The sequence below is a fragment of the Corella eumyota genome, chromosome 7 (genome assembly GCF_963082875.1).
Source record: "Corella eumyota chromosome 7, kaCorEumy4.1, whole genome shotgun sequence".
Lineage (NCBI taxonomy): Eukaryota > Metazoa > Chordata > Ascidiacea > Phlebobranchia > Corellidae > Corella > Corella eumyota.
This window is the reverse complement of record NC_137496.1, coordinates 10,694,504-10,719,951: the sequence shown is the minus strand read 5'-3', so window position 1 is coordinate 10,719,951 and position 25,448 is coordinate 10,694,504. Positions and strand designations below refer to the sequence as shown.

The 25,448-nt window shown below is 31.5% G+C and overlaps 2 protein-coding genes across 2 annotated transcripts in view; one reads left to right on the top strand and one right to left on the bottom strand.

The window, feature by feature from the left end:
• Nucleotides 1-5,468, top strand: part of LOC145759987 (zinc finger homeobox protein 4-like) — a 29,594-nt gene extending 24,126 nt beyond the window's left edge. Inside the window, exons 22-35 of the mRNA XM_082573848.1 lie at nucleotides 64-245; nucleotides 578-811; nucleotides 888-993; nucleotides 1,113-1,499; nucleotides 1,613-1,767; nucleotides 2,134-2,219; nucleotides 2,306-2,453; nucleotides 2,563-2,645; nucleotides 2,779-2,912; nucleotides 2,982-3,200; nucleotides 3,621-3,733; nucleotides 3,868-3,939; nucleotides 4,180-4,232; nucleotides 4,510-5,468. Of these exons, the coding sequence (XP_082429974.1) occupies nucleotides 64-245; nucleotides 578-811; nucleotides 888-993; nucleotides 1,113-1,499; nucleotides 1,613-1,767; nucleotides 2,134-2,219; nucleotides 2,306-2,453; nucleotides 2,563-2,645; nucleotides 2,779-2,912; nucleotides 2,982-3,200; nucleotides 3,621-3,733; nucleotides 3,868-3,939; nucleotides 4,180-4,221 (1,961 nt within the window). The 3' untranslated portion in view covers nucleotides 4,222-4,232; nucleotides 4,510-5,468. The remainder of the gene's footprint in view (nucleotides 1-63; nucleotides 246-577; nucleotides 812-887; nucleotides 994-1,112; nucleotides 1,500-1,612; nucleotides 1,768-2,133; nucleotides 2,220-2,305; nucleotides 2,454-2,562; nucleotides 2,646-2,778; nucleotides 2,913-2,981; nucleotides 3,201-3,620; nucleotides 3,734-3,867; nucleotides 3,940-4,179; nucleotides 4,233-4,509) is intronic.
• A 1,584-nt stretch (nucleotides 5,469-7,052) lies between these two features.
• On the bottom strand, nucleotides 7,053-25,108 carry LOC145759989 (DENN domain-containing protein 3-like). The gene is made up of 32 exons (XM_082573853.1): nucleotides 24,836-25,108; nucleotides 24,359-24,473; nucleotides 23,975-24,035; nucleotides 22,980-23,110; nucleotides 22,399-22,523; nucleotides 21,534-21,694; nucleotides 21,331-21,442; nucleotides 20,823-20,954; nucleotides 20,191-20,268; nucleotides 19,545-19,685; nucleotides 19,157-19,317; nucleotides 18,636-18,791; nucleotides 18,175-18,271; nucleotides 17,267-17,391; nucleotides 16,734-16,948; nucleotides 16,352-16,435; nucleotides 15,542-15,785; nucleotides 14,555-14,715; nucleotides 14,036-14,181; nucleotides 13,463-13,614; nucleotides 12,810-12,940; nucleotides 12,272-12,367; nucleotides 12,064-12,150; nucleotides 11,600-11,706; nucleotides 11,270-11,348; nucleotides 10,587-10,702; nucleotides 10,044-10,186; nucleotides 9,374-9,516; nucleotides 8,937-9,067; nucleotides 8,333-8,521; nucleotides 7,869-7,987; nucleotides 7,053-7,643 (listed from the first exon to the last, which is right to left on the bottom strand). Exons 1-32 carry the CDS (start codon nucleotides 24,974-24,976, stop codon nucleotides 7,559-7,561), a joined length of 4,164 nt encoding a protein of 1,387 aa, XP_082429979.1. The 5' UTR covers nucleotides 24,977-25,108; the 3' UTR covers nucleotides 7,053-7,558.
• Between the last annotated feature and the right edge of the window lie 340 nt (nucleotides 25,109-25,448).

Here is a 25,448-nt window from a genome sequence, read left to right as displayed (position 1 = left end):
CCCTAAACTTTGTATTAAAACCCAGTTTTTAAACCCCAAAGAAAATTCTTAATTCTTACCCAGTGTATATCATGGACGACAAAGACCATCACCAGCAACAAAAAGACCCGAAACGACTTCGAACCACGATAACTCCGGATCAGCTCGAATACCTTTACCAACAGTACTTGGTCGATTCGTCCCCGAGTCGAAAAATCATCGAGCAGATATCGGAGATGGTCGGCCTGAAAAAAAGAGTTGTTCAGGTCAGTTTTTTATCTATATCTTTATCCTCGATGTGGGAAGATCGACTGCATGACCTAAACATAGAGTAACATCAGTTACTCCGAACCAGTCTCGAGTTGCCTGTGGCAGTTTGGGATATTCTAGATTATAATTGCCTGATAATTATACTGCTGATTAAGTGTTGGCTCAGCAGGAGTTCATACCGTTTATAGCACCTTACTCAAGAGCACTACAGCATGAAAGCAGTGGGGATTGAACCCACAACCTCATGTAGGGAAGCAAGAATTTTTTTTTACTACACCACGCTTCGGGCTGATAAACAATTTAAAAATATTAAAATGTTTTTTTTTAGGTTTGGTTTCAAAATACTCGTGCGCGGGAGCGTAAAGGTCAGTTCAGGTCATCAGTGTCACGTGTTTCCGGTGGCCAGCAGATGGCGCAATACAGGTTTTGTCAGCCCTGCAGAATGGTGTTTAAAAGTAAGGTAGACTTAGATATGCACATGCAGACTACTCATATGCAGAACCCCGAGAGCAACGAGGGGAATCAGCCGGGGAATAACAACGACGAGCCCGCGGAAAAGAAGGTAAATTAACGGGGTCAAATAATCTCAAATATTTTAAACACGACATTCGTAAAATAACTCAAAATATTTTTTTTAGCCCAAACCAACTTTAAACACGGAAGATATTGTTAAAAAAGAGAACATGCAGCTACAGAACGACTTTCTCGCCCTAACATACAAACCATCGGTTATTACGTCACTAAGTAAGTTATTACGTCACTATTTAAGTTATAACGTCATTAAGTAAGTTATTACGTCATTAAGTAAGTTATTACGTCATTAAGTAAGTTATTACGTCACTAAACAATCTTAACATTTTTAGACAACTCGAGCGATCTCAACAACACAACTCAATCACGTGACGAACCACGTGTTTCTACAACAAACAAAATTACCTATGACGTCACAAACAAGAATCTTAACAGCGACATTCTACCGCAACTCGACTTACAGAAGAAGTTCGCGGCGATCTACGGAGGTCCTTCGACAAATTCGGGGAAACCCTTGAATATTTCCTTGGGGGAAACACTGGGAACGAATTCCAGTCCAAAATTAAACAAACCTGAGAAATTTGCGTTCGCTGAGCAGCCTCCTGCTTCATACAGCAACCTCTATCATCCCGATGACGTCACGAGCACTGTGGAGTCTTCTATGACGCAATACCAGCAGCAGATGACGTCGTATTCGTCGACATCGCCAAGTTCGACCGGTAAATTTCTAAAAAAACATTTTTTTTATATTTCAAGTCTTAAATCAACTTCGTCAAGATTCGAACTCGAGACCCCTTCTATCACTTATTTAACGTAATATTTGCTTTTACAGATAGCAACTCGATTGGTAGCAAACGTTATCGGACCCAGATGACGAGCGGGCAAGTAAAGGCGTTGAAATCTTGTTTTAAAATTTGCAAAACCCCATCTTTGGGTGAATGTGAAATATTGGGGACTGAAGTGGGGTTACCCAAGCGAGTTATTCAGGTAATCTATTTATTCTCTAAGTGACAATACAACTATTCTTTTGTTCGTATTACTTTTAGGTTTTAGTTTTTTTTGTATTTTTTTGGGGGAAGAGTGTGTGTGCTGTTGTGACATGTTTAAGCTATTCGTAAACCCCGGGTTCAAGGGCGAATATTGTGGCATTGGTGCGGCTCGAACCCGAAACTATTCGGCTTATAACCCAATGAAATAACTGCTGTACCGCACAAAATTTTAAGTTTTTTTATAAATTGACGTAATTGGGAGTTGCTACCATATTACAACAAATAAAATGCCAACCCGAAGGGTGGTATATTAAACAGTAAATTTTAATTTAAACAAAATTTTAAAGTTTTTTTTACCTTTTAGGTTTGGTTTCAAAACGCGAGAGCAAAGGAAAAAAGGGGGAAGCTTCCTGGAGATATTGAGTCAGCGTTTCTGCAGTATAATGAAGAGTAAGCATATTTTGTCAACCTACATAAAAATATTTTCTTTCAAAATTAAAAAAAACAAAAAAATAAATAAAAACAAATATTTTTAGACAAGATGTCGGTACAGAGTGTGACGTGTGCTATCCTCCCGTTCGATATTCGTCACACCATCGCGCTAGAGAGCACACTTTTTCCCGCCAACACTTACAACAACTTATGAAAACCATGGCCTACGAGAATCAGATCGTCAACGAAAACGTAAGTGACGTCACTATGGAATGACGTCATCAGACAAGATGTCAAACTATTGGTTTAATTTTAGGGTAATTTTAAATGATTTAACCTTGAATTTTGATTTTTCCTTTAGGTTTGGTTTTCAAAGTCGACCGGAAGTGTTAAGTCTGACGTCAGCACCGATGATGACGCAAGCAGAAACAGCTTTAAAGCAGAGTGAGTCAGCACTTTTTAGTAACATCAAATTTAAAAAAATCTGCAAGAAAAATTTAGAACTTTTTTATTAAATTTGAGATGTTATTTTAAATACTTAATTTTTACATTCTTAATAACTCGCATTTTATTACAGAAATACAGAACTTACTAAAGATGAGTGCGAGGTCTGTCTTGTTCGTTTTAACAGCCGTCAGGAGGCGCAAGAGCACTCTATATCTCGCTCCCATCTGCAACAGGTTGTCAAAAACATGGAGAAAAGGGAACAAGGTAAGATATTGTGACATCATCATGAGTGATGTCATATCTTTTCAAAATTAATTTAAATTAATTTTTTAGAAAATCGTATTTCACCTCCAGTTTTTGAGCTATCCACTTCTAATAACACATCAGCCAATCAGCGCACAGTATCACCGTCACGTGGTCCATCCTACCAATCACAAGAGAGCAGAGTTAATACGTCAATCTTCAACAACGAAGTTAGTTCTGGGTATGGCGCCACAAAAACGACCAGCGAAAATAAATTTGAATCTAAAATAACAGAAGCAAATGAGCAAGGTGAATAATTTTTGTGTTTTTTGCTTGTAGTTATTAAATAAATAACGTTTTTTGGTGGTAAATAATGACATTTAATAAATTTCTCTACCATTAGACTGGTAGTTGATTAAATAGGCAGAATGTTGTAGTGGTCAGAACACTTGGCTTCACTACATGAGTTCTTGGGTTCGATTTTCCTTAGTTCCTTGCAGTAGCACTCTTAAGTAAGGCGCTATAAATGACATAAACTTTTGCTGGGCTAAAATCCAATCAGCAGCTTAATTATTGGGCAATTATAATCAATAATATTCCAAACTGTAAAAGTTAACTTATGACTGGGTCGGAGTAACTGATGTTACTCTATGTTGAGACCGTGAAATCGTTTTTTCTATATCGTGAATAAATAATCACCAAATATATAAATTACCGTTTTACTTTCAGGTTCTAGCTCTCAGATGGAAGAGTACGCTGCTATGATTAGTAGAAACCCGGTGTTGCTTCAGCAAGCCATGCAACAAATTATCGCCAACTCTTCTCAACAACCACAACAACAGGTAAATCACAGTTTAAATCCTAGAAACAATATAAAAAATCATAATTACATCTGTTGTAAAAAGTGTAAGGTTTTTGTTAAATTGTTTTATGTAATATGTAAAGCGATATTTAATAGTAGCTTGTGTTATTATAGGAGATGCCATATCATAACGAAGATAATAAGCAACAACAAGTTATGCAGGCATTCCAGAAATCTATATACCAGGTAAGTTATAATAATATCTAAAACTATGAACTCTGTGAACGATATATGTCAAATTTAAGGTAAATAAAACTGCCGTTTGTGGTGCGCAGATAAATTATCACAGGCAAATATTAGTTAGGAGTTGCGACCAGATTATAACAATTAAAATGGTTAGCTCTTGCTATCGACTAGCCTTTTTAAGTAAAGAAATTGTATAAAAATATAACTGAAACATTGGCTAATTTAATTTTGTTATTTTAGATGTTGAATTTATCGCATGCTGGAAGTACTGGAAGTCAATAATGAAAAAAAATGTAAGTTTAAAGCAATTTTTCGTATTTATTTATTCTTAATGTAGAAAGGTCGACTTCGCGACCTAAACATAGAGTAACAACTGTTACCCTGATCCAGTCTCTAGTTGCCTGTGGCAGTTTGGAATATTTAAGACTAATTGTCTGTTATCTAATTTTTAAAAGGACACTATGGAATAAGAGTAGTGGGGATCAAACCCAAGACCTAATGTAGTTAACAATTAAATCCAAATCGCATTTATTTCCCTACCAAATTTTAAATTATTTTTTAATTTACCAGAATGTCCAACCCATCGCCTTACACGTTCCAAATCAAGTTTCATCCTCTACGTCATCGTGCTTTATCTGACGTAACCATAGTAATAGTGACGTCATCTTCATTTGTTCTAAACAAAACAAGTGCTATTATCACCAAACAACCAGTGCTTAGTTACAACCACTGTTTTTAACCATCCCGACCATTTTCAACCATATTTTGGTACTTTTTTCTATTGGTACTTAATCAAGTGTGCTTTATATTTCATGACGTCACCAGCTATGACGTCACAACGTGCCTATTATTACGAAGTCAAGTTCTTTTTATCAAGTTCATTGTTAATTTTTCTTCAAGAGTCCGCCAAACGGTTTGTCAACAAAAATTTGGTTTTATTCAAAAGCAATTTTAAATTTTTGTGTGTTCTTATTTTCCCGCGTTTTTTTTAAATGCAATATTGCGCATGCGCACATGCAGTATTTTCAACGGAACCGAATTGCGATTTCCCAGCACCGCAGTATTTCTGTTATCAGTGACGTCACAATTATGTCGTATTAATTTACTTTATGACGTCACTATTAGTTTGTGTCATGACAAAAAAGTGTTCCGTCCTAATTGCCTTTTTCGCTTGTAAATATTACGTCACAATGTATTTGACACTCTGTATTATTATTACGTCATAGCGCCAGCGGTGCTTTTATTTGTTAATGTATTCACACTTGTCAATATTACGTCATAATCAACGGTCTGCGACCAAGTTACGTGCCTTATTTTTAAGTAGTTGTAGTCGGCCGGTTAGCAATATTTTCACAACGCTTCGTGCTTTACCATAGAAATCATATTATTTGAGGTCTTCAAACCAACCAGTTGTCAACCTTGTTCTCTTGCAGTATCCGCATGCTTATTAGTAAATTACACTTGTACATTATTTGATTATTGCCCCGTATTAGTCTATTTCAAGATGCGAAAATAAATTCCATATTCTACTCGGCGTTTCTTTTTTTACTACACAATTAATGGCAGTGTGGTGGACAGAACCTTTGCCTTTACTACATAAGGTCCTGGGTGCGTTCCCCACTGCTCTTATGCTGTAGCGCCTTTGAGTAAGGCGTTATATACAGTATAAGCTCCTGCTGAGCCAATACTTTATCAGCAGTATATTTATCGTGCAGTTATAATTAATAATATTCCAAACTGCTAAAGGCAATTTGAGACTGGTCAAAGTAACAAATGTTACTTCATGTTTAGGTTATTAAGTCGACCTTGCCACATCAAAGATATATAAACACAAAAATAGTTGGACGACATTTTATTATCCGTTCACATGTCCTTATATTGAGTTTTATCGAATATTTTAAACATGATTTAAATTTTTTTTAGCTTTACCTTAACGTAATGGATTTTAACTTTTTGTTATAAAAGGGTTTGCTAATTAAAACTTACTTACAAAGTTAAACGAGAAATTGTAAAAGGAAAAATCGCCCCAAACAGTAGTCTCAAAAAATTAAGCCTACCATTTCTTTATTAAAATAAGATGATAACGGGCCCATTTACTTAAATGTTTGCTGTACCGTTCAACTATTAGCTTTATAATCACATAACTTTGCATTTTTAAAGACTAAACCGTTTTTGCATTATTTTAAAGGGCAGCTAAAGTTCAAACTAAAATCCATAATACGCGTTATAAACGTCACAAAGCCCTATAAGTATACACATTTAGTTACTTGAAAGGTAAAAAGGTCAAAACTTAAAAACTTTTACAATTTTGTTAGTTAAGAAATAAACCAAACTAAAAATCAACTTACCAAGGGCTGCTATCTAGTTTGTTAATATTTAATTCTTGTTTGTTGATTAGCGAACCTTTGTAGCCTAAATCTTATAACACAAAAGCAGTAGGGACGGGTCCATCAGTAGATTAAGATGCTGAACAACAAATAAATAAAAAAACATTCAATAAAGAACTTCTATTAATCAAAAAACATAATTTTATTAACTTTTTACTGAGCTTAGCCTGTACCTAAGTTTCGGCGGGAAAATTTGTCGTCAGAAAAATGACAAAGTTATCGAACAGTAGACACTTTTTTTAAATAAAAGAAAAAATAAAACAATTTACCCTAAAAATTTTAAATAAGTTTTTTATATTTACTTCTACCTAAATATTTGATTTAAATGCTTTTTTGATTTAAATACAATAAACACTTGGCTTCATTGCACGAGATCTTTGGTTTGATTCCCAATGCTATTATGCTAAAGCGACCTAAAGTAATGCACTATAAACGGTACGAACTCCTGCTGAGCTAGAACTTAATAAGCAGCATAATTATTGGGCAATTATAATCTATAATATCCCAAACTGCTACAGGCAACTCGAGACTGGGTCGGAGTAAATTATGTTATTTTATGTTTAGGTTGTGGAGTTAACCTTCCATATTAGGGATAAATAAGCACAAAAAAAAATTCCACACTCTTCTTTAGAACCATAGTTATTCTACTTAAATATTACCACAACCAATTCACCACCGAAAATGTGCTGTTTATTGAATAAAAATAAAAGATTGAAACATAGAGCATGCATAAAAACAAAAAACTTGAAAAATTGAACACTCCTAAGTTACATAAAGTGCACCGTAGAATATAAAAACTAATAAATCAGAATAAAACAAAAATTGCAAGAAATAGTAAGTAGTGAACTAAAAAGTAAATTGTGGTTAAAATTAATAGGTTTTGTGAATACTCAAAAGAAAGGCTTTTGATTTTTAAATAAGAATCTCTCCTAATATAATTGCACTTTAACAAATTTAAAATTAAAGATAGCTTAATGCTATGGCAAATTTTCTTTTAAAAATAACAACATTTACTTTAGGCAGGTTTAGAACTAGTCTTTTTCGTCTTTTCACACAAAAGATACACTGATAAAATTTGAATAATATAGAATACAGTCTTTTTAACCCAATAAGTCTTTGGTTCGATCCCCACAACCGGCAATCTTTTTTCTCTTGGAAAATGTCCCCAGTATACCTTTTTCTTCACAACATAATATAAACTTTTTCTTACTTTGACTAATTTTTGTTAATTTTTAGCTTTCAAGAATATGTTGATGTGACAAAGATCGCCAAACTGCTATTTTTCCATCTTTTGAACATGAGCCACTGATTACATATCTACAAATATAATATTTTTTATCAACTAGACCTAATACATGATTCTGCTATAACTAAATAAGATAATAAAGTGGTTAGAACACTTGGTTTTAATACATAAGGTTCAAGGTTCAATCCCACCGCTTTTATGCTGTAGCGACCTTGAGTAAGGTGCTATGGCTTAAACTTTTGTCGAGTATTTATATTGAAAAACGATAGGAATTATACTATGATATTATAATTTACCTATTCTCCACAACACATAGAGATGACAGTGCGTCATCATGGGCTTTTAGAACTCGGTCTTGACACAGGGTGTCGCTGTTTACTATTGTGATGTCACCGACAGAGTTTCCAACCCAAATCTAAAATAAATAACAAGTTTTTTCAATTAGTTTATCCCCAATGTGGAAAAGATGACTTCACAACCTTAACATAAAGTAACATTTGTTGCCTCGACCCAGTCTTGAGTTGCCTGTGGCAGTTTAGGATATTATAGATTTTAATTGCCTAATAATTATGCTGCTGATTAAGTGCTGGCTCAGCAGAAGTTTATATCGTTTAAAGCACCTTACTCAACGGCGTTACAGCATGGAAGCAGTGGGGATCGAACCCAGTACCTCACAGAGTAAAGCCAAGTGTTCTAACGACTACACCAACCTGTTGATTCACTTTAAAAAAGTAGTAAAAATTTGTAATGTAAAACTTACATTATGTTCGGACTTCATTATACAAGTGATTGAAATTTGTTCGTTAACCCCATAAATAAGTCCGGTACATTTCGGTGTAATTCGGTTAAATCTTTCGCCCACAATGGGTTTTGGACCTGGAACCTCTGGATTTAAAATCCCCCTTCTGTGCCAAACGTATAGAGAACCGTTTGAATCTCCAGCGTAAATCTAAAATTAATAAAAATTAATATTTTAAAATTTTAATGAAATGTTAAATAAGTAAACACACAAATATATATATATATTTTTTTTGTATATATCTTTATCCTTGATGTGGAAAAGTCGAATGCGCAACCTAAACATAGAGTAACATCATTTACCCTGACCCAGTCTCGAGTTGCCACATAATCTTACTGCTGATTAAGTGCTGGCTCAGCAGGGGTTCATATCGTTTATAGCGCCTTACTCAAGGGCGCTACAGCATGAGAGCAGTGGGAGTTGAACCCACGACCTTATAAGTGTAGAAAGTGTTCTGACCACTACACCACGCTGCCAGTTTGTTTTTGGAATTAAAAGTTAAAATTTATCAAATAAATATTGTACAGTTTAAGATAAATTCTAATAAAATATAAAGTAAAATAACCTCATTTTCTGGCGTACATAAACAACATGTTATATGAGATTCAATAAATGGAGAATCAAAAAATTCTGAGCAAGTTAATTTTTGAGTTAATTCTCCTTCTATTGAATATAATGAAATAAATTCCTTGGAGCCTGCAACAAAAATTTAACCAAATTGTTACAAATAATAAACATAGAACCTAAACATAGAGTAACGACAGTTACTTCGACCCAGTCTTGAGTTGCCTGTGGCAGTTTGGAATATTATAGATTATATTTACCCGATAATTTTGCTGCTGATTAAGAGCTGGCTCAGCAGGAGTTCATACCATTCAAGCAGCTTACTTAAGAGCGTTACAACTTGAGAACAGTGAGGATCTAACCCACAACCTCATGTAGTGTAGCATGTTGACTATACTTATCATTTACAATATTAATAAAACATACAAAAACACTTACAACAACAGATGAGGTTTTTGAATGCAAGTTGAGCAGATATAAGTGAGTAAGGAGGCTTAACAACTTGAATCATCTTGTGAGGTTTGGTGAGTTCCTGGTTCCATATCACCACCTCACCTGACGATGTTGCACTCACTATTTCACTAAATAAAACAACATTTTAACATAAAACAACATGTGGTTTTTGGTTTGATTTCCACTGCTTCTATAATGATAGGTGCTTAAAAAAGCTGCTAAAAATGCTACAAACTTCGGCTAATCAAAAACCCTTTTTTTAATTTAACGCAAGAATTTTGTAGGTTTTTGTAGTAGTTAGAACACTTCGCCTATTTTTGTAAAGTTCTGGGTTCGATCCCCACTGCTTCCATGCTGTAGCACCCCTAAGTAAGGCTCTTTAAGCAGTATAAACTCTTGTTATGCCAGCACTTAATCAGCAGCTCAAATATTGGGCAATTATAATGAATAATATCCCAAACTGCCAAGGCCAACTTGAGACTGGGTTGAAGTAACAAATGTTACTCTAAGTTTAGGTCGTGAAGTTGACCTTCCCATATCAAGAATAAAAAAACTATCAACAGTTACTAAAATACTATACTTAATACTTTTACTAGTTTTATATACATTTATATATAAGCTAGTTGAAACCACAACTAATATAAACAATACATACCCACAACAAGAGAATATTGACACTACTGGTCCTGTATGTTCATGTAAGATTCGAGTTTTCTTCATCGTTTCAGTTCTTATTACATAAATATTCTTATCAGCTGCTCCAACCCATAACTCATTTGAAACCATGTGCAAAGCAAGCTGATAATTAAAAATGATCATTTTTTTTAATTTATTTTATTGATGTGAGAACGATGACTTAACAGCCTAAACATAGAGTAACGTTAGTGACCCAAAACCCAAACTTAAGTTGACTTTGGCTGTTTGGACTAATATTAATTAAATAATAAATTGCTAATCGGTTTTGGCTTATCAAAAGTTTATAGTTTATAGCTATAGTGCCCTTCTCAAAAGCGCTACAGCATAAGAGCAGCAGGAATCGAACCCAGAACCTTCTGTGGTAAAGTTAAGAGTTCTAACCACTACACAATGCCACAAGTTTTATAACATCTAAGTTACCCTATTATTAGACTGTTTAGACAACTCATTTACATAAAAATTAAACGACATAAAAATATAAATAAATAAAATCATAACATACCAATTTTGAGTTACAGTCCTTAATAGGTCTTGAATCTAATTTCCATTGCGTTGTATCAATAAGTCGAATTTTATTAGAAGCTAATGCTACCCAGACTCTTGGTATTTCATCAATACCTGAAATAGTGAATTTAAATTAAATCAAGCTATACAACAACTTACTAATTAATACAAAAAAATATATATCTTAAGATACGAATCAATGTTTTGGTGTTTTTAGCATTCTTAAATAAGGCACAAATAATAGCTATATCTACCATGCCAATGTTTAATAATGATAAGGCAATATTACAAACTTGATAAAATCCTAAACTTGCAAAAGCAACCCAAGACTGGGTCAGCATTTTTTAAATTTCCTTTGCTTTTAAAAAAATTAAAAAATTTTTAAGTGTTATAACACCAGCAACATAGTTTAGTGGCTTCACTACATAAGGTCCCGGGTTTGATCCCCACTGCTCTCATACTGTAGCACCTTAAAATAAGAAGCTATAAATGGTATGAACATCTGCTAAGCCAACACTCAACCAGCAGCTTAGTTATAAGCCAATTATAAATCATAACATTCTAAACTGCTAAAGTTAACTTAAGACTGGGTCAAGGTAACTGATGTTACTCTATGTTTAAGCTGTAAAGTCGACCTTCCCACATTAAGAATAATTTAATATAGAAAAATTAAATGTTTACCAGCAGATGAGAACATTATGTTAGTGACACTTGTCTTTTTTGATTCTTTAGGAGAAGTATCGATCCTTAATACTAACATCTAAGATAAAAAAGTTGAGTTTAATAATATCACCACATAAGGTACAGGGTTCAATCCCCACTAACGTCATGGCAGAGCATAGTTAAATACAATAATATAAATAATATGTTTTATTTAAAAAAAATATTTAAACTACAACAATTGAATCAGTTTAAATAGTCAATACAATAACACCTTTAAAAAAAGGACAACTATATAAAACTGATTAAAAACTCTTTAAAGGGTTAACTAATACATAAGTTACCACTTACTTCATCAGTTTCTAAGGGTACAGCCCTAACTTGCCCAGACTCATGTTGTTTGGTGAAATTACACATCTTTTTAACCCATTCAATCGCTTCGTCCATACTCATATATTCTGTGAATTGATTCGTTATTAGAACAAAAGTAAAAGAATAAAATAAAGTTAATAAAACCAGTGGGGTGATGTAGTGATATAATATTTGGCTCCACTACATGAGGTCCTGGGTTCAATCCCCACTGCTCTCATGCTGTTGCGCCCTTAAGTAATGTGCTATAAACAGTAAAAACTCCTGCTGAGCCAGCGCTTAATCAGCAGGTCAATTATTAGACAATTATAATCAATAATATCTCAAACTGGCAAAGTCAACATAAGACTGGGTCAGGGTAACAAATGTTACTCTATGTTTAGGTTGTGGAGTTGGCCCGCCCACATGAAGAATAAATAAATAAAAAAAAATTAATGATCTATCACCTTCATCTTTAGCAGATTGGTAAATGGCATCAGCGATTCCAACATTCTGTGCAGCTGAGCCTAAAGTCATGGCATGGTCCTTCCAATCTGTGATAACCAAGTTGTAAAATTATTTGTTAATAGTTGGCGTTAAGCTATAAGACATATATATTCTACATATGTGAACTGAAATCAGCCTTCTAACACAAGGATAAATTAATATAAAAACCTCTTGATAGACTTCTCCCAGTTTGCATTTCTCTGATCAAGTTCATCCATAATTCACTTTTACTTTTCAGTGCAACTTTAAATGGAACATCATCCTCTATGGTGAATAAATAATAATAATTGATTAATAATATTAGGTGTAAAATACATACTGACAAAACTAAAGGTTAAATCAAATTTTTACCCAGTAAATTTACACTAAGATTGTTGATTTTTAGTTTTTTTAAGTATATTGATGTAAAAAGGTCGTCTTCACAACCTAAACATAGAGTAACTTTTGTTACCCTGACCCAGTCTTGAGTTGACTTTAACAGTTTGGGATATTATTGATTATAATTGATAATTAATCTGCTGATTGGTTTTTAGCTCAGCAGGGGTTTATCGTTTATATCGCCTTACTTAAATGCGCTACAGCATAAAAGCAGTGGGAATCGAACCTAGGACCTTATGTAGTGAAGCCAAAGGGTTACAGTAAACCTAGTTGAGATACATATCTTTACTTAAATACAAAACATTATATATATTAGTAGTTTTTGTACCTCCATATTTGATAGACAGAGCTGGCGTATGTCGGAAAAATGTTTTAAGTTTGCTTAACTTGATGTGGTTAATCTGAGTTAATCTTATCATCAATTTACATTCCTGGTATAAATCAGTCATGAACAGAAGTCTAAAAAACAACAAAAATGTAGAAATAATTTTAAATTTGTATCAAAATTTAAATTATGTAAAAGATTATTATTTATAAAAATAGCAACTTTAATATGTAAAATTTGCACAAAAATGCAGAAAAAATTAGATGGCATCACCACATGAGGTCTAGAGTTTGATTTCCACTATTGTTATTTAGTGCAAAATATTAAAAAACAGAACAAAAATAATAAAAAAAACTACTGTTTGGTAAGGTTTACAGTCTGTATTTGTAATTTTTTATTTATTTTCAATGTGAGAAGGTCGACTTTACAATCTAAACATAGGGTACCATTAGTTACCCCGACCCAGTGTTGACTTGCCTACGACAGTTTTGGATAAAGCGCCTTACTAAAGAGCACTACAGCATAAGAGCAGTGGGTTTTAAACCTAGGACCTCATGAAGTGAAGCTAAAAGTTTTAACCACTACACCATGCTGTTTTAATAATGGACCATTATATAAACATGTAGATAAAAAACTCATAAATTGAAAACACTTACTTTCTAGTTGTTAAGATGAGTCTTCCGGTTCCTTTTTCAGAAGACACTACACTTGAGACTTTCAGTAATTTCTCAGACTCTTGTAGAAGACCGTAACTTGCATTCCCTGCTTCTAATAAACTTCTTAACGCCATCTCACATTCATGTCTCGTCTGTAAAAAATAAATTAAAATTTAAAGTAAAAAAGGAAGTTGAAATAGTATTAAATACTGGTAGTGTGGTGTATTGGTTATAACACTTGGCTTTACTACATGAGGGTCCTGGGTTGATTCCTACTGCTCTTATGATGTAGCAAAATAATACTGTGACAATACATGAGGTTCTCTGAGTTTGATTCCCAGTGCTTTCATGTTATAGTATTCTTCAGTAAGGCAATAAAAATGGTACAAACTTATGCTAAACCAAAGACCAATCAGCAGCATAATTACCTGGTAAATATAATTAATAATATTCCAAACTGACAAAGGCAACTTAAGACTGGGTTAGGGTAACTAATGTTACTTTAAACAAATTCCCATTTACCAGTTAAGTAGTGAATAACATTTAAAACTAAATTAGGTTTTACAATCTAACCTGCTTCCAAGTATGATAGAAAGATGCAAATATCTCAGGGTCAACTTCAGGTTTTGAACAAGACAGAGCTTCGAAAACTCGATCTATAACTTTACTGTCAGATGCAACATCACTTTTCTCCAATATCAATGATAATTCTGATTTGTCTTGAAAAATATAATTAAAAAAACAAAATTTAAACCAAATATTTATGATTTACTAAAATTGGTTGATGGTAGTATATATTTTTTATTTATTTATTCTTGGTGTAGAAAGGCCGACTTTACAGCCTAAACATAGAGTAACATCAGTTACCCTGACCCAGTCTCGAGTTGACTTTTTTAGTTTGGGATATTATTGATTATTATTGCCTGATAATTATGCTGCTAATTAAGCATTGGCGCAACAGAAGTTCATAATGTTTATAGCGCCTTAGTGAAAGATGCTACAACATGAGAGCAGTAGAAATCAAACTTAGGACCTCAAGTAGTGAAGCCAAACTAAATATATAAACATTTAATAAATAAATATCAAACTTACCAAGAGGATTGTACGGTAGTTCGTTATCACTATAATAAAACGATTCGTTCCGTGGTTTGGTTTCTTGCATTTTATAGAAATCATCGCCCTTATAAAAGTTTTGTGTTCTTAATAATTGAAGATCTCTTGGAGATAGAGAACTAACTATTGTCTTAATAGTACTGTAGAAAAAGTAAAAAAAACATGTCAAAATTTAAGTTTAATATAAATATACATTCTTGCTTATTTTTATTATGCTTTTTTAAATTTTGCTATAACAAAAACTGTAGAAATATAAGTATTTTTTTATATTAATTTTTTAAATATACAATTTATTTTAAAATATTTAACAATACACTTTTTTTTTAGCCTAATATAATAAGAAAAAATCTTATGTAAGGATAATAAAAGTTATTAAAGTTTGGTTTTTACATTTATAAATTGTAAACAAAAAAAATATTTGCACAAAAAAAATCCAAAAAATTCTGTTAAAAATTCTATAATAAATTTTATAAGAATCACAGCATGCATTAATATAACACCCACACATTATAATAAGATTTCTTAAACCTACTTAAATTTTCACACAATAGAGACCTCATATGGTTAAGTGTTATAGGTTATCAGCATGATAATATTTAATAAACATATTTTCTCTTATTTTAAGTGCTTTAAAGTAGCTATTCAGAACTGGAGGAATATTTTTTAAAGTTTGAATGTAAATTAAGGTTTTTTTAAGTAGTTTGTTTATATTTTTAAGCAAAATTTGAACATTGTAGTTTTTTAAAACACTTGGCTTCACTTTTTTTTATTTTTTGGACAATTATAATCAATAATATTCCAAACTGTCAAAGGCAACTCGAGACTGGGTCAGGGTAACAAATGTTACTCTATGTTTAAGATGTAAAGTTGACCTTCCCACATCGAGGATAAATAAATATATCAAAATAATGTTACTACATTTAATTGCTCAAAAAAAAAATTAAGAAAAATGTCAAAATTTCGAACCTTTCTGGGAACATCTTGTAATCTTCCTTTGCAGTTGCATGTAAGTCTTCCAATCCCTTTATATTGTTGCCCATAGCAACCAAATATAAACCACGCACCAGTAGGCAGGCTGCCCGATTGGTCGACACACTTAAGTCTATAGATTTCTCTGGTGTATGGTTCGCACCATTTGTTAAAGCTGGTGTATTGGTTGTTTTTGACATTAGGTCTGTTACTAGTTCAACACAACGCTTGTAGAAATGTCCTAAAAAAATATTTTATTTTTGTTTTTTAACCTCGATGTGGGAAGGTTGACCTATTTATCCTCGATGTGGGAAGGTTGACCTCACAGCCTAAACATAGAGTAACAACAATTACCCTGACCCAGTCTCGAGTTGCCTGTTGACAGTTTAAAATATTATAGATTATAATTGCCCTAAAATTATGAACTGCTGATTAGTGATTTGCTCAGCAAAAGTTTATACTGTTTAGAGCACCTTTTTCTAAAAGCGCTACAACATAAGAGCAATAGGAATCAAACTCAGGACCTCATTTAGTTAAGCCAAGTGTTCTCACAACTATGCCATGCTGTTGGTTAAGTTTTTAAACAATATTATAAAAATAGCAAGATTATTTTTATAGTTAAAAACATTGTTGTTACATTTTTTACACATGGTTAGCAGTATACCATGTCATTAAACTAACAAGTAAATCTTTTTTGCTTGTTTTAAAACACCCTTTTTTTTGCTTGTTTTAAAACACCCTTTAATTTAATTACAAGACAAACCTAGTTTTAGCAAATACTTCAAGAAGGTAAACATTAGCTTTTACCTGCGTTAAAGTTTGTTCCTTGTACAGGAAAAGTTGGTAAATTTAAATTGATGTTAATTGCTTCAAATTTCTCAAACTCTGAATCTAAAAAATCAATCACAAAAATTTATGAAATTTTAAACCCTGAAACAAGTAAAACTACTTTTAAAATATGGAATTGAAGAGAAATTTTAATTCTTGATGTGCTTTTGTCATTTTGTAAATCTGTAAACTGTTTTTTAGTACTACCAGGAGTATTTATCATTAGCACCTTACTCAAAGACAATTTGACATGGAAGGAGTGGGAATTGAACCCAGAACCTCATGTGGTGATGCCTAGTGCCTTTGCCTCTGCTTTTTTAGGCATCAAAATCAAAAATTAAGTAAGTAATTGATTAATAACCTTTAGTTGATGCATCTGAGACTTTGCGAAGAGCGAAAGGTTTCGAAACAATTTCGTTTTTTCCATGAAAGGATCCGTTTGATTTCCCATTTACTTTTACTGAAGCACGACGATCGGAGAATATAGCGGACATGGGTCTTAACGTTGAAGAGCGCTTAAAGTTTGGAGCAGAAGTGGTGACTGGTTCACCAGCAGAACGAACCTTGCCAAAAGTTCTAAAAAATTATAAAGTTTATTTTTAAATATTTGTCCTCGATGTGGGAAGGTCTACTATACGTCTTAAACATAGAGTAGCATTTGTTACCCTGACCCAGTCTTAAATTGACTTAGGCAGTTTAAGAAATTATGAATTATGATTGGCTAATTTGCTTTTTAACAGTTTATAGCACCTAACTTAACAATACCAGAAATTGGAAGCAGTGGGAATCAAACCCAGGACCTCTGGTAGTAAAGTGTTCAACCACCACAGACACCATAACACAAGTTTCAGTACAGCCTTGTAATATATCATAGAAAAGAATTAACAAAAATACCTTCTTGAAGAGATACCCAGTGAGCCGGATCTTTTCTTAACTGCCTCAGCAAGCTTAGTGAAAGTATCTTGCGTCCTTTTTAATCTCTCATATACAAATCTTTTAAACATGTAAGTTTTCACAACCTAAATATAACAAATTGTTACATTTCACTATTTTAACCTAATTTGATTTGGTGACCTCGTTATGATATTTTGTATTTTATATATCTTTATTCGATGTGAAAAGGTCGACTACACAACATTAACATAGAGTAACAATTGTTACCTCAACCCAGTCTCGAGTTGCCTTTGGCAGTTTGGAATATTATAGATGCCTAATAATTAATCTGCTAATGATTAAGTATCGGCTCAGCAGAAGTCCATAATGTTTTTACCTTAATTAAGGGCACCACAGCATAATAGTAGAAGGAATCAAACCCCGGACCTTATGTGGTAATGAGTATTACAATCACTATATCATGCTATAATTACTAAAATAATTTACCCATTGTAAAAATTAAATAATAAATAAATTCATATTTCAAAGCAAAAATGAATTTATTTATTATTCCATTACAATACTATATTGTTTATCATACTACCCTTATTCGAAAAATTACACAAAAATGTGAAGCTATATGTTTTACTATTACACCTACTATGTTAGGCAATAAAAAAAAGACTTTGTTATATTAATAAAGCTATGATGAATGTGAGTCATTTATGTATATAGTAACTTAACCCAGGCATAAGGTTTACAAAACATAAAACGTGACACTTGAAAGCATAACTTGTAAGTTGAGAAGTTAAAAAGGAAGTAAAGTTTAAAAAACTTTTATTTTAAATTTTTTACAATTTAATTAAAAATATATACTTAAAAATTTTGCAAAAGATTCTTGCTAATTTTAAATTCAAAAGTCAACTAACCTTAAGGTAGAAGGGAAGGTCACAAGCTTCAATTGTTTCCATAAACTCATCTGTTCGAAATTGATTAATTTCATGGTCAAGATAAAATATAGTGTTCCTACGAAAAAAAAAATATCAAAAAAATATCTGTATTTAGCAGTTTTAAATATTGTTTATTACTAGCAATATGATCACAACTCTCAACTAATATTTGCCTGCGATAATTTACCCGCGCACTACAAATGGCAGTTTTATTTATTTTGTAGGCCTATAAATCAGGCAAACGTATACTTAGATTGTCCACTTAACTTCATTATTTATTGGTATAACCAGATAATTAATCTGCTGATTGTTTTTAGCTCAGCAGAAGTTAATACTGATTATAGCATCTTACTTAAGAGCATACAGCATAAAAGCAGTGGGTATCAAACCCAAGACCTCATGTAGTGGAGCCAAGTTATATTACAACACCAATCACTTACCCAAACAGATCCACCATCATCTCCATGAACACATTTTGTATTTTCCTGTTATTCCTTGTCTGCATTTCCACACTGGCCTTATGTGCATCTTCTATAGTAACTGGGGTAGGCTTACTTAAACTTGAGACTGTGTTGTAAATATCCAACTCTGATAACCTGGTTAAACAGATAATGTTCAATATTTTTGGAATTATTACATTTTATTTTTATTCTTATTGTAGAAAGGCCAACTTCACATCCTAAAAATAGAGTAACATTTGTTACCACAACCCAGTTTGCAATATTTTGTTTTAAATTAATTTGCTGATTCGTTTTTGGATCAGTAGAAGATTTTTATGTTTATAAGCAAGGGTGCTACAGCATGAAAGCAGTGGGGATCAAACCTAAGACTTCATGTAATAAATTCAAGTGTTCTAACCACTACATCACGGTACCAAACAACATAAATCATATATTTTTAAAAATAAATTTTGAGTTAAATTTGTAGATTATAAATAATATAACTGTATCCATTAACATACCTGTAAAGCACCTTGTCAACTAAAAAACTTGGAAAATGGCAATCCAGTTTATGGTCAAGATTTTTAATATTAGATTTATTATTATCCACTTTCCAGTCATATGAAGCACAAGCATAAGCTTTTCCTGTATCTAAGTCCACCATGATTTGATCATTTTCAACCTTTATCAAAGAATAATCAAAAAATAGAGTAAATTTTGCATTAAAACACAAAATGTTGGTATGCTTACTGCGAAGGATATATTTAAAATACCAATAAAAAAATACTAATACCTAAAAATACCAATGCCCAATAATACCAGAGCCCTAAAATACCCAAAAAAACATTACACACTAAAATACTAATCCCAAAAATACCAATACCCAAAAAATACCAAATTTGATCTTACTTGTTCGATTTGATCTCTATGCATTGAATGACAACCCATCAAAAATATACCGGGACAAGCAACAAAGTCAATTATCTCCGAGAATAAAAGGGGAACGTATTGGTGTGGCCACAAAAAGGGTCTAAGGTAGTATAACAATGCCTAAAACATAAGTTTACTGTATTAATATGCATTTTAAATATGCTTTTACTTGTTGATAGTCTGCCCTAGCATTAGGATTTTAATTGTTGGGATTTTAACTTGCATTTAATAATTGCTCACAATAATTTACCTGCACACCACAAATGGCAGTTTATTTTTTCGAAGGCTTATAAATTGGACATAAATATATTTATATATGTTTATATATATTGACTGTTATGTGCCATTTTATATAGATGCTGATAAAATAAAAAATTTAATATTGCTTTAAACAGTTAGTATATATAATATAAGTTTAATTAAGTACTTTACATCTTTAAATAATATTTAACAGCGCTACGTAAACAAATTACGTAAACATGCGATTAAAAAACATTATCTTAAACAAATAAACTAAAGTACATAAAACTCTCATTAAATATCAAATGTAACAACTATTTGTATGTTAAATAAAGTATTTTAAGAGGTGATAAATTCCTATTAACTTTGTTTTATTTGTACATACCTCCATGACTAGTGTTATAAGTGAATAATTTTCTGAAATGAATACAAGACGCTGCTCAAGTAATATACAAGCTAAAACCTAAAAAAAATAAATAATATTGAGTTATTTATGTATACTAGTTCCTGATACATATAAATATTTAGTGTCTACTTGTTTATAGCCCGTTCTATGGTTGAAATTTTAATTGTCGTAATATAATCGCTAGTTTCAACTAATATTTGTCCAAAATACTTTACCTGTGGACTACAAATGGCAGTTTTATTTATTTTGTAGGGCCATAAATTGGACACACACATATTTATATATATTCACCAAGCCCTTTTATGTAAGGACTATGACCCCAAAGGGTATGGGACCCCAACTATGACCCAAAAGGTTACGGGTTCGAGTCACACCAATGCCACACGATTTACCCTTGAGCCCAGCATTTACAGATAGTTTAAACACTTCACAACAGCACACCCTTCCCCAATAAAAATATCAAAAACCAATCACTTTTATAACACTAAAAAATAAATATGCATGCTATAAACGCTGAACTAAATTTTTATTTATTTTTATTGCATTATTATATTGTTTGTATTGTTGACATTATTAGTGCAATGAAAACCTATTAAAAAGTTGACTTTAACCTGTAATAAAGTCTCTGGTTGTCTCATAAACACAAATAAAGGCAACCTTAAATCCAATCCTGTTATAAAATCTGGTTTTCCCGCTTCGTTGGAAGAAAACATTGTAAAGGGCCAACTTCCAAGGTTAAAGTTCTAAAAAAACATAAAAAGTTAGGTTATAAGCTTAATTTGGACTTGACATAGTTTTGGCATTATCACATAAGGTTATAGGTTTGATTCCCACTGCTTACATGTTACAGCGTTTCTTAGTAAGGCATCAATCTTACTTATATCTGCCAAAAACAAATGAATAATATCCCAAACTGTCAAAAACAACTTGAGACTGGGTCAGGGGTAACAAATGGTACTCTATGTTTAGGTCATGAAGTCGACCTTTCCACATTAATAAAGATCAATATATTAAAACACTTACAGTTTAATATACTGGTAAAGCATTAAAAGTTTTAAATTAAAGTATTACAAGGTTTGTGTGGGTTTCAGGTAAGGAAATAGACTGAGTTAAACTTACAATATTTAAGGTGGGTGGAGGACATAATATTACTGATAAGTTTGTCACATATTTCTCTAAAGTTTTCCGAAAGGAATCCTGTGAGTTTGTGCCTTTTAAATCCTTATGTAAACTGCAAAAAAAAATTTTTTAAATTTAAATAAAAAATTTTTGAATTTTAAAAATTAAAATATTAATTTTTTTTTAAATTTTTTTTTACGAACCATGACAATGCATTCTTAAGAACATCGAAATAAGGCTTGTTACTGACAAAGCATATACATTGTGGCACAAAACAGTCAAGAGTGTCATTTATCCCGTTTTCATTGAGTCTCGGTAAAGAATTTGACCCACAACTTAATTTCCAAGAATTTAAAATATTTGCCTAAAAAATTAAAAAATAAAAATAAATTCAAAAAATATTAAATATTTAGCAAATATATAGCACAACTTAGGTATAAAATAAATACAAAAGATTCTATAATTATACATAATGTCACGTTATAAATTAAACTATCTTGTGATTAAGGTATTAAGTTACTTTAAAGCATTGTAGAAGTCTGATTAAATTACAGTATTTAAATAGATTAAATGCTGTAGGTAGATTTTAAACCGTTTATTAAATGTTATTAAGATTGGCACTTGTGTTAAAGTTAAGTAGAATAATATTGTTTAAATTTTAACTAGTAAAATGTTTAATGGTGTAGTTAAATTTGATGGTTTACAAAATACATTAAATAAACCGGTTTAATGATTAACAAAAGAAAGTATTTTTAAATTTTATCCAGTTTGAAAAAGTAGTGGTTAGTACACTTGGCTTTACTACATAAGGTCCTAGGTTTGAGTCCAAATGCTTTTATGCTTTAGTAAGCCATTAAAAACGATGCAAACTTCTACTGAGCCAAAACCAATCAGCAGCTTAATTATTAAGCAATTATATTTAATAATATCCCAAACTGTTAAAGTCAACTTGAGACTGGGTCAGGGTAACAAACGTTACCAAATGCTAAAGCTGCAAAGTCAGCCTTCCCACATCAAAGATAAACAAATACAAAAAATATGCCAAAACTGTTAATTATAAACACTTACAGGAGTTGCACTAAAGTGTTTGTACAAAGTAAGTACAGCAGCATAATGTCTTGAACCACTGATATCAGTTAAAACAACAAAATGGGTTTGTGGATCTTTTTCCTTCTTGTATACTTTCGAATTATCTAAAATTATTTAATATTTAGAGTTTATTTTAAACTCACCTCATATGCATAATTAACAATGATATAATGAGTAACACTTTTAACAATTGTTTGAAGCCTTAGGTTCAATTACTGGTGGCACTAATAAACTTGCTTTTATTAAAACCAAAATGTAATCAGCAGGTTATTGTTTATTATTGATGTGGTTAGACTACAAGTGGCAATAGGTTCGATCCCTGCTGCTTTCATACAGAAGCACTCTATAGTAAGACCTTTAAATAGTTTACATTTCTGCTAAACCACAAATAATAGACAAGTTGAATATTGAAAATTTTTATCAATAATATTCTTAACTGGCAAAGTCAACTCAAGACTGGGGCAAAGTTACAAAAGTTACTCTATGTTCAGGTTGTGAAGTCAACCTTCCCACAGCGAGGATAAAGTAGTAAAAATATGAACAATATTTTATTAGCTTACCTGGCAAACAAATGAGTGGAAGGTTGCTGAGAAAATCGGTTGAAACCGGGACTTCTTCGTTTGAATTTGCTTTTAGTCGAAGTTTTCGGACTGATCTTGCTCTGCTTACGCCCTTAGTTGACCTTTTTGCTCTTAAAAACATAAAATCTATTAATAGCAAAGCAAAATGGACAATATATACATATTACTTTAATTAAAAAACCCACAAAATAAAAAACTACCATTTGTGGTGCGCAGGTAAATTAGCACAAGCTAATATTAGTTACAAGTTGCGACCATATTATAACAATTTAAATATCAACCGTAGGACGGGCAATCTTAATAGTATTTATTTCAATTAGGTTAATATTGTGTCACTTAAATTAATTTAGAATTAACACAATTTAAATGCATAAAAAATTAAATTTTATTCTTGATTATAATAGATTTTTAAGATAATTTAGGCATAGGTACAGGTGATACAGGAAACAATAAACTATTTATAAGACCTTTAAAAATACAGTCATCTATTGTATAAAGTTTGGTAGTAAATATAAGTTAACTAAAGTCTTTATTGTTGAACAATAGTCACCAACAAAGGGGATTTTTTTAGAAATTCGATATCTATTCTAAATTTATTTAAACCTAAGTTACTTTTATAAGAAAACTAAAAACTATGTTTAAAAGAATTTAAAATTTTAACATAAAAAATAAACCTTAATGTTTAAATATAAAATTAAACTGTTAAATACTAATGTTTTTTAGCAAACTAACCAATATATTAGTAATATTGAAATAGGTTGGCATAAATTAGAACTGCTAGTCATAAGCCTGACCTACGGTCAAAGTTTTAATTGTTGTAATATGGTTGCAACTCTCAACTAATATCTGCATATGATAATTTACCAATAGTCCACAAACGGCAGTTGTTTAAATGTGTAGGCCTATAAATTGACACACATATTGTCCACTAATCTTTAATATATATAGATAATGTTAACAATTAGTTAATTTACTTTGAATTTTTACTTGGTCTTAATGATTTTCGCCAATCTTGTGGATCATTTGCAGAAGTTCCTAGAACAAAAATTTATATTAACATTTTAAATACAAAGATTGCACATATTATTAAATAAACATTTTTGAAAAAACTAAAATTAAAATACAACATTACTAAAATTCAGGTTGAATTTTTTTCAGAAATTAAAGAGAATTTTTCATAAAAAAGATAGGATAAGTGAAGATTATAAATAAATGTCTCATTTTTAGTAAGTGTTTTCTGACATACAGTTTATAGTAAACTGTTCCATAACATAAGTAAAGTTTAACTGTATAACCATAGCCTTTTGTATGCTAAATTATTAAACAATTTAACCAAAATAAAAATTGGTTTTTCCTACCGTGAATTATCATTGAGGCAGTTTGAGAATTTTCTTGAGTTCCTGAAACGATGTCGAGGAGTTTAGGTTGAAAATGCATTTGATATAACTTTTCTCCTTCGCTTATTTCTGAGTGCTAAAAAAACATATATATATACTATTTATATAAACACTAAAACACTTGGCTTTAGTACATAAAGTCCTAGGTTCGATCCTCAATGCTTCCTTGTTGTAGCAGCCTTGAGCAAGTCGCTTTAAACAGTATAAACTTCTGCGGAGCCAAAAACTATCAGCAGTTTAATTATCAAGCAAGAATAATCAATAATATCCCCAAAGTCAACTTGAGACTAGGTTGAGGTAATAAATGTTACTCTATATTAGGCTGTAAAAGTAACCTTATCACAACAAAAACAAAGAAAAAGAAATAGGTCCTTAAAATAAAAATTTTAAAAAATTAATTTTTTTTCTTTTAATTAAACCCAACTAAATACAACTAACCTCCAAAACTCTTTGGTTTAATCCTGTGTCTTCATCCATCCCCACCACAACAGCAACCTCCAACAACCTTCCTTGGAGTCCAAGTGATGTCATCACAGAAGAGATGTTGGAGTTAGAAGAAGAGGATCTCGAACGAGACATTTTCGAAATTAATTTGTTTTTTTACTGTTTATTTGTTTTTTTGACAACCCTTTTTTAATTTAATACTCCATTAAATTTACATTTTAAATCCAAATTCAATCATTTTGTGTTTATAACAATTAAAAAACGAATACTGTATTTAAATAAATCTGTAAAAAAAAATTCAAATTTTAAAGTCGCCACAATTAAAAAAATATATATATTTCTGGCTCAATTTTAGTTAAATTAACAAACAATTCTGATTTGTTTCAATCTTCTGCAATATATATATCGTTATTCTTTAGGAAAAACGGCAAAAAAATCGAAACTCAGCAAATTACATCTGCACGTTGTTTGCAAAAAATCAAATGACGACAAATTTAGGGAAATCCCCAAATTAAAACAAAATTATATAAACTTTATATTAAATAATTTCTATGCCAAAAAACAAAACATCTATATTTAATAAAAAGTACATCAAATAACCTTAAAA

Excerpts from the sequence above, each read along its gene's own strand:
- LOC145759989 (XM_082573853.1), bottom strand. The coding sequence starts at position 24,976 with ATGTCTCGTTCGAGATCCTCTTCTTCTAACTCCAACATCTCTTCTGTG. Across the intron at positions 21,443-21,533 it reads CTTAAGAATGCATTGTCATG|TTTACATAAGGATTTAAAAG; the intron begins GTTCGTAAAAAA and ends TTTTTTTTGCAG. Across the intron at positions 7,988-8,332 it reads TAATGAAGTCCGAACATAAT|ATTTGGGTTGGAAACTCTGT; the intron begins GTAAGTTTTACA and ends TATTTATTTTAG.